The sequence below is a fragment of the Aethalodelphis obliquidens genome, unplaced genomic scaffold, assembly GCF_003676395.1.
Source record: "Aethalodelphis obliquidens isolate GAN/ISIS:26980383/991018 unplaced genomic scaffold, ASM367639v1 scaffold53, whole genome shotgun sequence".
NCBI lineage: Eukaryota > Metazoa > Chordata > Mammalia > Artiodactyla > Delphinidae > Aethalodelphis > Aethalodelphis obliquidens.
In genome coordinates, this window is record NW_020837997.1 from 2,669,805 (window position 1) to 2,683,523 (window position 13,719).

General features: G+C 57.1%; 1 protein-coding gene across 5 annotated transcripts; it reads left to right on the forward strand.

Annotated features, from left to right (window-relative positions):
- The first annotated feature begins 289 nt into the window (after positions 1-289).
- Positions 290-9,713, forward strand: CCDC124 (coiled-coil domain containing 124). 5 transcript variants are annotated; one of them, XM_027084668.1, is made up of 5 exons: positions 290-321; positions 4,297-4,466; positions 8,295-8,484; positions 9,032-9,146; positions 9,263-9,713. In XM_027084668.1, exons 2-5 carry the CDS (start codon positions 4,308-4,310, stop codon positions 9,468-9,470), a joined length of 672 nt encoding a protein of 223 aa, XP_026940469.1. In that variant the 5' UTR covers positions 290-321; positions 4,297-4,307; the 3' UTR covers positions 9,471-9,713. The 5 variants fall into 5 exon arrangements, with proteins under 5 accessions (XP_026940469.1, XP_026940468.1, XP_026940467.1 ...); XM_027084667.1 differs by lacking the exon at positions 290-321 and adding an exon at positions 464-594; XM_027084666.1 differs by lacking the exon at positions 290-321 and adding an exon at positions 3,091-3,319.
- The last annotated feature ends 4,006 nt before the right edge of the window (positions 9,714-13,719 follow it).

Consider the following 13,719-nt stretch of genomic DNA (forward strand, 5'->3'; position numbering starts at 1 on the left):
ATGTGAAACCGAGGACTCCATTTTTCATCTGGGCAACGGCCATCTTTGTAGAGACAATGGTCCAGATTGTAGTTTCTGCTCTCCTCTCCTGACTAGCTAACATATGAAGTGAGCGCAAGGGATGAGGGTTTATAAAATATTCTCTTCTTGAAGACAAAAAGAAACGGCTAACGCCCTTGGCTTGGAGACCAAAGCAGCATCTCCTCTACCAAGATGGCGACGGAGCCGAGACGTAATCAGCACGCGTCCCCCTGGGGCCCAGCGCGCAAGCCCTGCGGTGACGTCACGGAGGTGCGACCGGGCCGGCGCCGGGGGAAGGAGGTAGGAGCGGTAGCAGCGCGGGCGGAGCCGGGGGGCGGGGTGCGGGTGGGCCCAGCGGGGCTGCTGGGCCTGGGACCACCTCCCCGGGAGGGCTGGAGATGGGGTGCTCGGAGACGGAGGCGCTTTTGACCACCGTCTCCAGGGCTCCCGCAGGGGCTATGCCCATTTCCCGGAGCGGACGATTGAGACCCAGAGGGACAGCGTCGTGCTCGAGGCCACCTATCTCCGGTCCTGCTCCTGGGCAGCTTACAGGCCTGGGGGTGACAGAGCTGGGTACGGACGTCCCTGGCCTCTTGCAATGGGATCAGGGCTGGGGAGAGGGACGACGGGCTGGGGGAGCCTAGAAGGGGTAGCGGGAGGACTTCTTGGAGGAGGCAGCGTTGAGTTTCATCTTTTATTCTCTTTCTTACTTTCACATCCAATCAACCACGAAGGTCTTGATTCCCCCCTAAGTGTACCCACTGCTTAGCCAAAGCCACTCCTTAGACCCCCTGTTTGAGCTCCGTGCTTCTGTCTCAATCCTCCAGTTCACCTCCTTACCAACCCCAGAGGGCTCTGACGCCCTGTGCACCTTCCCATACCCTGGAATACAAATCCCCTTCCCAGCCTGCCTCCCCCACACCCCTGGGGGCTTGGATCTCCCCACTCCCTTAAGTCTTTCCTTTGATGTCTCCTCCAGGAAGCCCTTTGACACCCCCTCCCCATCCCTCCCCAGGCTGGGTCAGAAGCCCCCTCCCGACTTCCTCAGTGTCCATATGGCCCCATTACAGCTCTGATCTGGAGTTACCACTCTTATTGTCTATCTCCCAACAAGCCTGGGAGTCCCATTCTGTCAGGAAGCCCATCAGCACTGCCTCTTTCCCCAGCATCCCACACATACTAGGTGTACAGTGCGTGTTTACTGAATGACAAAGTGTCTGTGTGTGAGTGTTTATCAAACAGAGGAGAAAAGCTGTCTGTATTAGCTCTGGCTGCCATAACAAAATACCACTGACTGGGTGGCTTAAACAACAGATTTATTTGCTCACAATTGTGGAGGCTGGGAAGTCTAAGATCAGGGTGCCAGCCAGTTTGGTTCCAGATGCAGGCTTTCCTCCAGACTTGCAGATGCGCACCTTCTCACTGTGTCCTCACATAGTGGAGAGAGCAAGCTCTGGTGACTTTTTCTCTTCTTATAGGGACAGCAGCTCTACTAGATTAGGGCTCCACTCTTAAGACCTCATTTAACCTTTATCACCTCCTCACCGGCCCTGTCTCTCTCTCTTTTTTTTTTTAAAGGATAAGGTACCATTTTTTTTAATTAGTTAATTTATATTTTGGCTGCATTGGGTCTTTGTTGCTGTGCGTGAGCTTTCTCTAGTTGTGGCGAGCGGGGGCTACTGTTCGTTGCGGTGTGCGGGCTTCTCATTGTGGTGGCCTCTTGTTGTGGAGCACAGGCATTAGGCGCACAGGCTTCAGTAGTTGTGGTGCGCGGGCTCAGTAGTTGTGGCTCGCGGGCTCTAGAGCACAGGTTCAGTAGCTGTGGTGCACAGGCTTAGTTGCTCTGCAGCATCTAAGAGGGATCTTCCCGGACCAGGGATCGAACCCGTGTCCCCGCATTGGCAGGCGGATTCTTAACCACTGCGCCACCAGGGAAGTCCCAGCCCTGTCTCTAAATACAGTCATATTGAGGGTTAGGGCTTCGACATATAAATTTTGGAGGGACATAAATATTCAGTCCTGGCCTGAAGAGGGGGTCAGAAAAGCCCTGTCAGGCTTTGGGATGGAATTGGGGGTCTTAAGCAACACGAGGAGGAGGAGATGCTGGGGCTGAGTCTCTGTGAGTGGGCAGGTTTTCACAGGAAGAAGGGACAGAGGAGGGTGTGTCGGGTGAAGGCATAGCAAGAGCAAAGGCTCAGAGGCTGGAGAGGGAAGTGAGTGGGAAGAGAAGTGAGAAGCTGAGTTTGGACACAACACAGAGTGTGAAGTAAATACTGAGGGAACCCTGGAAATAGATGCTTGTTCATTCATTTGCGCAAAACATTTTTTGAGCCCCTACTCTGCAGGGCACTGACTGAAGCAGTCCCAGCCCTGCCCTCATAGAGCTCCCAGCCTGGTGGGGAAGATGGACATTTGTCAAATAATCCTGTAAATGAACATAGATAGCAACCTAAACAAGTACCTCAGAGAGAAGTTTATGGTCTGAGAGTCAGGGGGTGTGTCAGGGAAGGCTTCCTGGAGGTGGCAACACCTGAGCTGAGCCCTGAAGTTTAAATAGGAATTAACTGGGTAAAAAGAGGAGCAAAAGTGGTGGGCAGGGCAAGTGCAAAGGCCCTGAGGTGGGAACATGCATTGTAGGCTTGAAAAAAGGCAAGGAGGTTGGTGTGGCTGCTGCTGAGAGAGTGAGGGGGAGATGGAGGGAGAGGTGGCATGTGGGGAGTTTCCTCACCTGACACTTAGACTGTGACCCCCACCCACTTCTTAGTGCTCTTCTGGGGAATCCAGGTGAGGTTTTCTGTTGGGTACATTGTAGATGCTCAGTAATGACTGCTTGATTCAGGGGGCCCAGGAGCAGCTGGGAGAAGTACAGGATCAGGCTGGCGTATCCAGCCCTGCCATGGCAGCTCTTGCATCCTGTGCAGGGAGGGACTGGAATCAACCCTACTTCTCAGATGATGGGAGCCCCCTCCCCCATAAGCCACACAGCTAGGAGGTTGGTGGTGGGGGGTTGCCTGGTGGTCCTGAGTCAGGATGGCCCCCACATTCCTTCCCCATCATTCTCGATGCTGGGCCTACTTCTCCAAGGTTCAGCAAGGGACTGAGCTGGAGATTCTCAGTGGGGAGAGGACAAGCAGGAGTGATGGACATCAGCCCATTTCCCAGATGAGGAAAACTGAGGCCTGGAGAGCTGAAGGCTTGCCCTGACCACACAGTGCTTGTGTCCTCAGTCAGCACTCTGGAGGTGGGGTGATCTTAATTTCTTGTCTTCCCTTCCTCACCTGAAAGGCAGGCTTTAGAGGTGAGACTCCAGGCTCAGCCCTGTGCAACTTAGCCAGATACCTTGACTTCCCCACCTTCGAAAGGGAATAAGGACAGTCCCTGTGTTTAAGGCTTTGAGAGCATTCAATGTAGTTGGGCCATATAAAATGCTTAGTAGGGGACTGGGTGTGGGGAGGGTGGCACCTCCCATTTGGTGTCATCATTTCCCCAGCACCCAGTATGGGACTCACACAGACCAGCTGGACAACAGCTTTACGATTGTTCTAAAATCTCCTGGCTGTGTGAGCCTGGGCTGGATCACTGGGAACAGTTCATGGCAGCTGCTTACCCAGGGCAAGGGGGATTCGGCCTCAGGGCTGTGGGGCCGGGACACTGAGGCCTCATAGCCGGCAGAGTGGGAGGGTCCACACACAGACTGGCCCGCAGGGATCTAGAGCAACATGACTTGTAAGAGCTGAAAAGTAGAAACAACCCACGTGTCCATCGTGGACAGATGGATAAACAAAATGTGGCCCATCCGTACAATGGAATATTAGTCAGACATAAAAAGGAATGAAGCTCTGACAGATGTTCAAACATGGATGAACCTCGAAAACATGATGCTGAGTGAAAGAAGTCCAGAATAGGGAAATCAATAGAGACAGAAATTAGATGAGTGGTTGCTGGGGGAGGGAGGTGGGGGAGGGGCTGCTCATGGGGCCGGGTCTCCTCTGGGGGTGATGGAAACGTTCTGGAGCTAGATAGAGGGGACGGTTGCACAACATTGTGAATGTGCTAAATGCCACTGAACTGTGCACTTTAAGATGGTTCATTTTGTATTATGTAAAATTCACCTCAGTAGATTTTTTTTTTTAAAGAGAGATTAATAAATCCAAAGCCCTTGTTTTATAGACAGAGCTACTGAGGCCCCAAGGGGGTCGTAGCTGCACAGGTGTGAGTCTGGGGCTGCCGAGGGTGGATGCCCCAGAGTCACTGGTCCCTGCCCTCCACTCACAGCGTTCTGAGGGATGCCCAAGAAGTTCCAGGGCGAGAACACTAAATCGGCAGCGGCCCGGGCACGGAGGGCTGAGGCCAAGGCAGCAGCTGATGCCAAGAAGCAGAAGGAGTTGGAGGATGCCTACTGGAAGGATGAGGACAAACACGTCATGAGGAAGGAGCAGCGCAAGGTGGGTGGGCCCTGGGCTCCCACGCCCCACCCATGGGCAAGGTGGGCGGTCAACACAGTAGAAGGCGGTGAGAGGCCCCTGGGTCTTTGGCCTGAAGGGTGAGGAGTCATTGGACATGGAGCAAGAGCAAGAAGGGAGACAGAAACAGAGGCAAAGTCTCGTGCAAAAGCCCTGGGGTGGCCAGGACTTGGCACGTTTAGGAAATGGCAAGCCCTCCACGAGCTTGTCTCTCTCCTTCGTGTGATGCCAGGGCTGGTCTAGACTGGCACAACCTCACTCTGGAGCGATTCCGCACCCAGGGGACACTTGGCAACATCTGGAGACATTTTTGGTTGTCACAACTGGCAGCCGGAGGGTGCTACTGGCATCTGGTGGGCAGAGGCCCAGGATACTGCTCAACACCTGGCAGCGCACAGGATGGCCCCACAGCAGAGTGAGCCAGCCTGACGTCAGCAGTGCCGAGGCTGACACATGCTGATAGATCCTGTTTCAGACCTGCTGACCTGGGGCCTGGAGGCATTTCCAGGTGTTTATAAGAACACAAAAGAGGGCCAGGATGGTTGGCCGTCTCCTGCGGGGGCCCGCAGTGCCACACACACAGTGAGTGGGGGCTTAATTGGTGTCTGGAGTGGTTCAGGGCTGATGCTGACCCTCTTGGCCCAGTAGGTGGCACCAGAAACCATTCTTAGCCTCTTCTAGCCCCCTGGGCTGGTGATAGGCTCCAGCTGGGACTGTTAAAGGTTCTGGAATAGCAGTGGTGACACACCGTCCCTGCATGCCCAGTTCAGGGGGCGCCTGGGCACTTTTGTGAGTTTTTCCCATTGTCTTTCTGTGCAGGGCTGGATCCTGCCTTGTTTTTAGTTGGAATTGAATATCACTGGTTCCCTCCTCTCAGCGCCCTCAGTGTTGCACTGGGTCCATGGAGGTCTTTAAATTTCCTTTTTGACTGTCAACATTTTGACAATATAGGAAAGTTGAAAACCCCAAAGGAAAACTAATGTCTGCCAAGGATCCATTATCTAGACAGAAAAGCCAGAGACCTTTCCACGGTCCGGGAGTGGCAGCAGCCCAGCCCAGGGCCCCAGGAGCCCTCCCCAGGCCTGCATCTTGGGCCTCGGTGTCATCTCCATCCTCTAAATGAGGAAACTGAGGCACAGACAAGACAGGAAGTCCAGGTCACAGGGCTGTGAGGAGGGGCTGGAGCCGGGCTGGAGCCAGGCTGGCGCTAGCTGAAGCCAGGGATCTGCCTTCTGGTTTGTGATGAGGTTTGACTAATAGCCTTGCAAGCGTCCATGCCCCAGGGGTGTGGCCCAGGGAGCATTTGCCTGTCCACTCCCCTGTGTAGCACACACCTGGAAGAACGCACAGGGCAGAGGTCCGACAGGCAATAGGGGCCAGACAGGCTCTCAAAGCTACTCGACCCTGTCGCTGTAGCACAAAGCCGCCGTATGCAAATAGGCTAAAACTTTACCAAAACAGGTGGAGGGCCAGAGTTTGCCAACCCCTGCTCTCTAGAACATTCCCAGCCCCCATGCCCCTCCCAGGCAGTCCCCCCGCCTGAGTGTTTTCCTTTTTTTTTTTTCGGCCGTGCTGCAGGGATTGAACCTGGGCCACAGCAGTGAAAGCGCCAAATCCTAACCACTAGACCACCAGGGCCCCCCCGCCCCCCCACCGAGTGTCTTACCTGGAGCCATTGATGGTTCTCCTTCCCCATGGGGTGGTTTTCTGGGTTTTGTTTATCCCTCTTCCTGCTGATGGGTGAGGGGGGCCCACAGTCTACACAGCACACCCGGTCCCTCTTTCTTTCCTTACGTGACAGCTGCTTTAAAAAGATACTGTTTTTATGAAAAAGAAACAAATCCACGTTTGTTCCAAAACACTAAAAGAAAACGAGCATCTCCCGCCCATGTGACACCAAAGGCTCTTCTCACCCAATGCCATACCCTAAAGGCCATGCCCTCCGTTAAATGGGGTCACACAGCCAGATTTCTGCCAGCCGCCAGCCATCAGCCTTGGGCTGGGCCGTAATTCATCGCCCCGCCCAGAGGTTGGCATTTCGTTTCCATTTGTTCCATATTAAGCAACTCGGCAATGAGCACCTGACTCTCTGGGTTCCATCTCAGTTACTTATGAGGCTCATTCTTGATGGCTGCAGAATATTCTGCCGCAGCCTCATCCTTCACCCATCACCAGATGCTGCCAATTGCTAACTGGCCTTTATAAAAAACTGCGAGCGTCTTTTTCAAAAAAGTCTGCCGAACGTCAAAGTATAACCGCTCATGTTCCCGCCTCAGTCCCATGTCTCTAGAGACTAATGGCCCCATTCTGCATGTCCTTCCTGAGATTGGAGCCTTCTGGAATTCATTCACTCATTCATCCAGCACACTACTTAAGCACCTACTGTGTGCTGGGCCAGGGCCTGCCTCCTGCCTCAGGGACTAACCAGATAACCGGAAGACTAGAAAACAGGGCTTTGTGGAACACAGGAAAGAGCCATGTGGTAGAGCAGAAGGACAGAGAGCCAGGAGCTCAGGATGAGCCAGAGTTAATCAGGAAAGGAAGCTGGCAGTGGTGCTCCAGCAGGGCAGAACAGCTAGTGCAAAGGCCCTGAGGCAAGGCCGTGCTGTGGACAGGGTGAATGTGGGCTGTACACGCACCATGCAGTGGTCGGGGAGCCTCAGGAGGACATTACCTCTGACCGATGGGGAAACTGAGACTCAGAGCACGATGGCCCTACCCCAGGTGTCTGACCACAGACATGGGATCCTCGCAGCTGTGCCCAAACAGCCTTGATCTTTAACCACCACCCTCCCCGTCCCCCCCCCCCCCCCCCCCCCCCCGGCTTTTTTCCTATCAGGCAGGCAGGTTGGAGGTCAGAGGCCCAGTACGTGTCCTCAGGAACCTCTTTTTCTGGGGCAGTTAGCCCTGTCACGGGGGACACTGCAGCTGTAGGGACTGTCCCTGAGGCCTGGCGGACAGATGGCAGAGTTGCAGGCAGTGAGTGGGCAGGTGGGAGTGCCTGCAGTGCAGGGCCCTTTGGGAGTGCTGGGCGGGAGGCGGCAGAATATTCCAAGCCTACGGCCACACAGCCACACTGCACTACAAAGGAACCAGAACCTCGCTCTGTCCCTGTAGTAGTGGAGGGGCAGCGACCAAGGACAAGTCCTACAGGCCACATGTCCCCTCGACCAGCTGGCATCCAGGCCTCCCTGGGGAGCCAGGGTGGGATCAGTCCCAGCCCCTGTGACGCTCAGCTGGGAACACTTCGATGGTGCCTCCCAAGGGCTCCTGGCTATAAAGCCAGAAGCGCTGTCCCAGATGGCAAATGGGTCCAGACCCCAGTGGCTCCTGTCACCTTTGGAATCCAGTACAAACCCCTCCCCATGCCCTTGAGGCTCCCCATGGTACCACTTCTGCCCTCCCCACGTCTTCGTCCTCCACACTTCCCCTCCTCCCTCCAGCCACACCAGCCTCTGTGCTGTTCCTCTGTCATTCTAGGTGGTTCCTGCCTCAGGACCTTTGCACCCACCATTCCCACCACTAAGGACTCTCCTCTTCCCCAGCTCTTTTCCTGGCTGGCTCCTCCTCCAGCCCAGGTGTCACTTTTTCTTCAGGAGCCACCCACCCACTGCCTTGGCCAAGGTTCCCTGTTGTTCCCTAGTCATATAGGATGGGAGCCCCCAGGTAGGCTCATCGTGCTCCCATCCGTGTCCCCTACGCCCACCATGGGGTCTAGCACACAGCAAGGCCTCCATCCACACTGGTTGAGATGGAAACTGGACCCCATGCCAGTGGGACGGGGTCCACTCCTGACTCCCAATCCCCCAGGAGGAGAAGGAGAAGCGGCGCCTGGAGCAGCTGGAGCGCAAGAAGGAGGCACAGCGGCTGCTGGAGGAGGAGGACTCAAGGCTTAAGGGCATCAAGGCCCCGCGAGTGGCCACCTCCAGCAAGGTCACCCGCGCCCAGATTGAGGAGACACTCCGCCGAGACTATCAGCACAAGGAAGCCCCGGACCCAGGTGAGGGCCTCGGCCCACTCTGGAGCTGCCCTTTTACCTGATAAACAGTAGGCAGTGGGCCTACCCCCTGGACTGAGTCCAGACCCCACTCCCCACCTCCAGAGAAGCTGCCTGGGCTCTGCAAGGTGAAGGGTGGGTGGGCGGTGTCTCGGCAGGCCTGGCTCTGAGCACGGACGCCATAGGCACACAGGTGTGTAATTACTCTGCACCTGACCCTGGCCTGTGCTCCCCGGGGTCCCCACAGCTGATGTGGTGCCCCGAGGTGAGGAGACAGCAGCCACGTATGAGGTGCCTCCTGAGTGGTGGGCTGCCGGGAAGTTAGTTTGGGGACTGGGCGGGCAAGACTGGCCCATCGCGAAGGTAGGACTGGGCGGGGAGCTCAAGTTGCGTTTCCATTCTCCGGCATCCTTCTCTGCCTGCCTGCCTCCCTCCCTTTCTCCCCTACTTCTTCCCCTATGGTGTCTCTCATCTCCATGGAACTCTGCGTCTCTGCTTATTTCTCTCTGTTTCTGGTATGTCTCTGTCCCCCGGTCGCTACCGCCCCCAGCCGAGAAAGCCAAGAGCCACTTGGAAGTGCCGTTGGAGGAGAATGTGAACCGCCGCTTGCTGGAGGAGGGCAGCGTGGAGGCGCGCACCATCGAGGATGCCATCGCAGTGCTCAGGTACGGGGCAGGGCCTAGGTCTTTGGGGTGGGGCTTGGGGCCCAGAGGGGAGCTTGAGACTCTGGGGGCGGGGCGGGCCACGCCCCAGCCCCCGTTGACGCCTGCGCCTTTACCAGCGTGGCGGAGGAGGCGGCAGACAGACACCCTGAGCGCAGAATGCGGGCGGCATTCACTGCCTTCGAGGAGGCGCAGCTGCCGCGGCTCAAGCAAGAAAACCCCAACATGCGGCTGTCACAGCTGAAGCAGATGCTCAAGAAGGAGTGGCTGCGTTCGCCGGACAACCCCATGAATCAGCGCGCCGTGCCCTTCAACACCCCCAAGTGAGCCTGGAACTGCGGGAGACGCCCCGTGGCGGCCAGGGTCACGACCCCACACGCCCTTCCGCTGGGTCAGCTCCGAGGGTTACAGAGATGTCTGGGGGCCACGGCGCGTGTCCTGGGGGCCAGGAGGCATCACTGGCCACACCTCCCGCCCGAGGGTCCCTGCTCCAGTGACACCCCTCGCCCTTCCCGCACGCGCCAGTGCCCTGGGGCTGAGTGCCCAATAAAGGCAGTCGGTGAGGCAGAGTGTGCACTTGAAGTCTACGTGACTGGGTGGGTGGTGGGAAAGAAGGGCTGGAATGAGGTGGAATGCACAGGCCACAGCCAGAGAAGACAGGGGCCCCCAACCGCGCTCCTGTCCTAGCAGGCTAGCTGAGCCCGGCTGCGCCAGTTATTCAGTGAGAGATCTGTACCATCATCCCCTGGAAGCCTTGCTAGGGGTAGCACAGAGAGGTTAAGGCACTGGCTCCAGGTCACACAGCACTTCAGAGGCAGAACCAGAGGAGAGCTGGAGGCGAGTTGTTGGCACCCTGAGATTCTGGTTCAGAGTCAGCAGCCAGGTCACATACTGTGCTTGGGGTCAGGAGATGCAGGCTGTTCTGTTATTCCAACACGGGAGGCATTTGGAATAACAGGGCAGGCTTCCTGATGGAGGATTTCTTTAGAGCAGGCCTTAGTGGAAGATGAGTCAGTTTCCGTCGCAGAGGCAGGGCACTGGGCAGGCGGATCCGGGTAGAAAGGAGTATCCCATCGGAGGCCGAATATCTGGGAAGGGCTGGGTGAGAGCTCAACTTAGTTCTGGCTTCCTACAGCTTAGTTGGCCTCAGGGAGTCAGTAGGGAGGAAGGGTAGCTGGGAGATGGGCCCAAGTGTCTGGGGCGGGGTCCACGCATTTACCAGGTCACTGCTATGGGCTCCCATCCAAGTGACACCCTCCCTGCACTCACAAGCCTGCCCCTGCACCTCTGGCCCCTATCCCCCTCACTCTCCACCAGCCCCCCAGCTCTGTCCCCACTATCTCCTTGTTCCCAACTTCTCCAACACAGCAGACTTGTTCCTCTCAGGCCTATGCCAAGAACTCTGTCCTCCCAGGTGTCAAGTCTCGGATGCAGATCCTCACAGATGTCCCCAACTCTGTGGGATCACGGCTGAGCCTAAGGGAGCCAGGCTCTGCCCAGAAGTAGGGAGGTAAAAGTCTTCATGGAGGGAGGGCCTTGAAGGATGGGAGTTTTCCACACAGACAAGGGACAGAAAAGGCTGAAGGAACCACACATGCAAAGGCCTGGAGGTCACAACTCCTGTTCAAGGGCGGGCGGGGGGGCGTGCCATTAATAATTGGGTACAGCTGAAGTGCAGTATGGCAGGTACCTGAAACAATGGTAGCTGACATAAAAACCAACATATATATATATATATATATATATTTTTTTTTTTTTTTTTTCGGTACGTGGGCCCCTCAATGTCGTGGCCTCTACCGCTGTGGAGCACAGGCTCCGGACACGCAGGCTTCGCGGCCATGGCTCACAGGCCCAGCCGCTCCGCGGCATGTGGGATCTTCCTACACCGGGGCACGAACCCACGTCCCCTGCATCAGCAGGCGGACTCTCAACCACTGCGCCACCAGGGAAGCCCGAACCAACATATATTGAGCGCTGGCTTAGTTTGGGGATTTCCCCAGGAACCAACTCTGAGACAAGGACTAGGGGGCATGTGAGGGATCTAGGATGGACCCCAGGAAGACCCCGTGGAGGTTGAGGGAAGTGAGACAGACAGAAGGAGCCCTACAGGGGGTGCCAACGAGCTGAATCCTCCCCAGAGAGGACTGTGAGAAGAATCCACTGTGAGATGCTGTGAGAAGAATCCACTGGATGCTGGGCCCTGGCCTAGCACATGGTAATGTCATTTAACGGAGCCCCGGGGACAGCCCTGTGTTATATTGATCTTCTTTCTAGATGGGAAAACTAAGTCATCTGCCAGTGTCACATAGCCAGGAAGCACCCAGGCTGTTGGTGAGCCAGCGGGGTGGAGGTGGGGCCCGGAATTGGGGCTTGAGGTGTCAGCCGAATAACGGGTGGAGGAGCCCAGATGGCTCCCCACAAGTGGAGCCATTTGAGCTCCCCCTCTTACCTCTGGGGGCCTTAGGCCAGGGCCTTAATGGGTCTGAGCCTGTTTCTGCCTATATAAAACAGGACTGAAATAGTATCTAATCCTAGGCCATCTCGAGAATCAACGAGATGGTACCTAGGAAGGGCAGATACTGAAGAAGAGCTTGGCAAAGGAACCTCCTGCATGGCCACGTTGGGGTATTTGTGGCCGGCGATTAGGGAAGATCGGGGACCAATGGTGATTAACTGGAGGGAAGAAGCCAGCGGAGCGTGCACGGCCTTGGACACCACGCTGAAGAATGGGGCGATGAATGGGACTTCGCCCCAGGGCGACGGGGAGCCATGGCAGGTGTGTGAGCAGAGAGTAGGAAGAGCACCGGAGCTGCGCGTGGCAAGCTCTGCTGGGGACTTGTAGGGGGACGGCTGGTAGGCCAGAGAATGAAGGTAAAACTTAGGACAGCTGCTGAGAGGGCCGCCTTCATTCCTCACACATAAAGACGACGGTAATAACGACTGTTCTGTTTCAAAGAAAATCCTCTTCTGTCGCTTTCTGGCCTCATCCCCGCGGAATCCCAGGCTCGCGCATGCGTGCAGGCAGCAGGGAATCCCCGGCTTCGCCGCAGTGCGCGGGAGGGGGCGTGAGACGGGAGTTCCGTGCGCTCCCAGTCCTCCTCGCGCGCGTTGCCTTGACGACCAGGCGGCGCCACGGGGACGCCGGACACTCACTGCGCCTGCGCGGGGGTTGTCTCAAAGGCGCCAGGGCTTTCCCGTCGTGCGCGAGTCGGGGCGGGAAAGCCGCGCCCGGCACGCATGCGTGGACCCTCGCCCGACCCCCGCCCTGTGGGCCAGGGAATCCTCACCTGCCGCAGTGCGCACTGGGGGCGGGGCGGGGAAACTGGATCAAACTGGAGTGGGTTTCGCTGAGGCTTGGGTTGGGGAGGGAGCGAGCGCGGGGTCTTCCCCAGGTTCCCGCTCCGGCCCTCGCCGTCGCCTTGGCAACCGGGCGCGCCCGCCGCAGTGCGGGGGCGGCGGCAGCCTCGGGGAAGCCGGGCGGCTCTGCGCCTGCGTGGGGCTCCGCGCCTGCGGCTGGGGTTTCCCTTCGTGCGCCTGAGGGATCGATGGTGGGGGCGGTGTGTGGGGAGGACTGGAGAAGGTGGGCGCTAGGGAAGGGGGTGAGCGTGGAGGGAGGGGCTGTGGGATAGGGGAGGATTGTGGTGGAAAGAGGAGGCGGAGTGGGTGCCCAAGAAGGTAGGGGGAAAAGGGAAAGTGTGGGGGTGGTGGGGAGAGGGGTACCGGAGGAGATCGGAGGAGGGGGTGATGAGGGAGAGAGTCGAAGGAGGGGGACAATAGAGGAAAAGGAAGGAACGGAGGAGGAAGTTGGGGAGCAGTTAAAGGACACGGACAGTATGAGGGAAACAAAGAGAAGCTTATTGAAGGGAACACGGTGGGGTGTAGAGGTGACTGGGGGAGAGGACGGACACCTTCAGGACAAAGCAAACCCCAGGTTTGCTGAGCCAGGATATCCAAGTCTAAGATTTCCAGATTTAGAAAAAAAAAAAGGTACAGGACACACCAGTTAAACTTGACTTTCAGTTAAGCAATGAATAATTTTTAAGTATGTCTCATTCCGTGCACTGTTTTTACTGGCAGCCCTAATCTTGGTCGGACCACTTCCCTCTCCTCACTGCCGTCCCCCGCCCCCCCCCCCAACAGCCTGTCCCTTGAGCCTTTTTGAAAGCCACTGAGACCTCTCAGATGATGCCTTTGTCTCTCACCTCCCTGGTGCCCCACAGCCCTGCATACTGGTGCCCTCCCATGCCATCTCCCATCCTCCTGGCTTCGAACACCACCTTGAGGTGGAGTCCTGGCCAGGCAGTGAAATGCTCAAAGGCACGTCTCCCACAGCACCTTCAGGTCCTCCTGCGGGCACTAGTGCTCTCTCTCTCTCTCTCTCTCTCTCCCCCCCCCCCCCCCCCCCCCATAGCCCCTCCAAACCCTCTGCCTTGGGGCCTGGCCCTGCTGAGGTGACATAATGTCTCCGCCCATGCCAGCTGCCATCACCGCCTTCTCTCTGAACTTCCTGGGCTCCTTACTCTCAGCCTGTGACCCAAGAAGCTCCTACTCCAGACTCCCCCTCAATCTCTGGGCG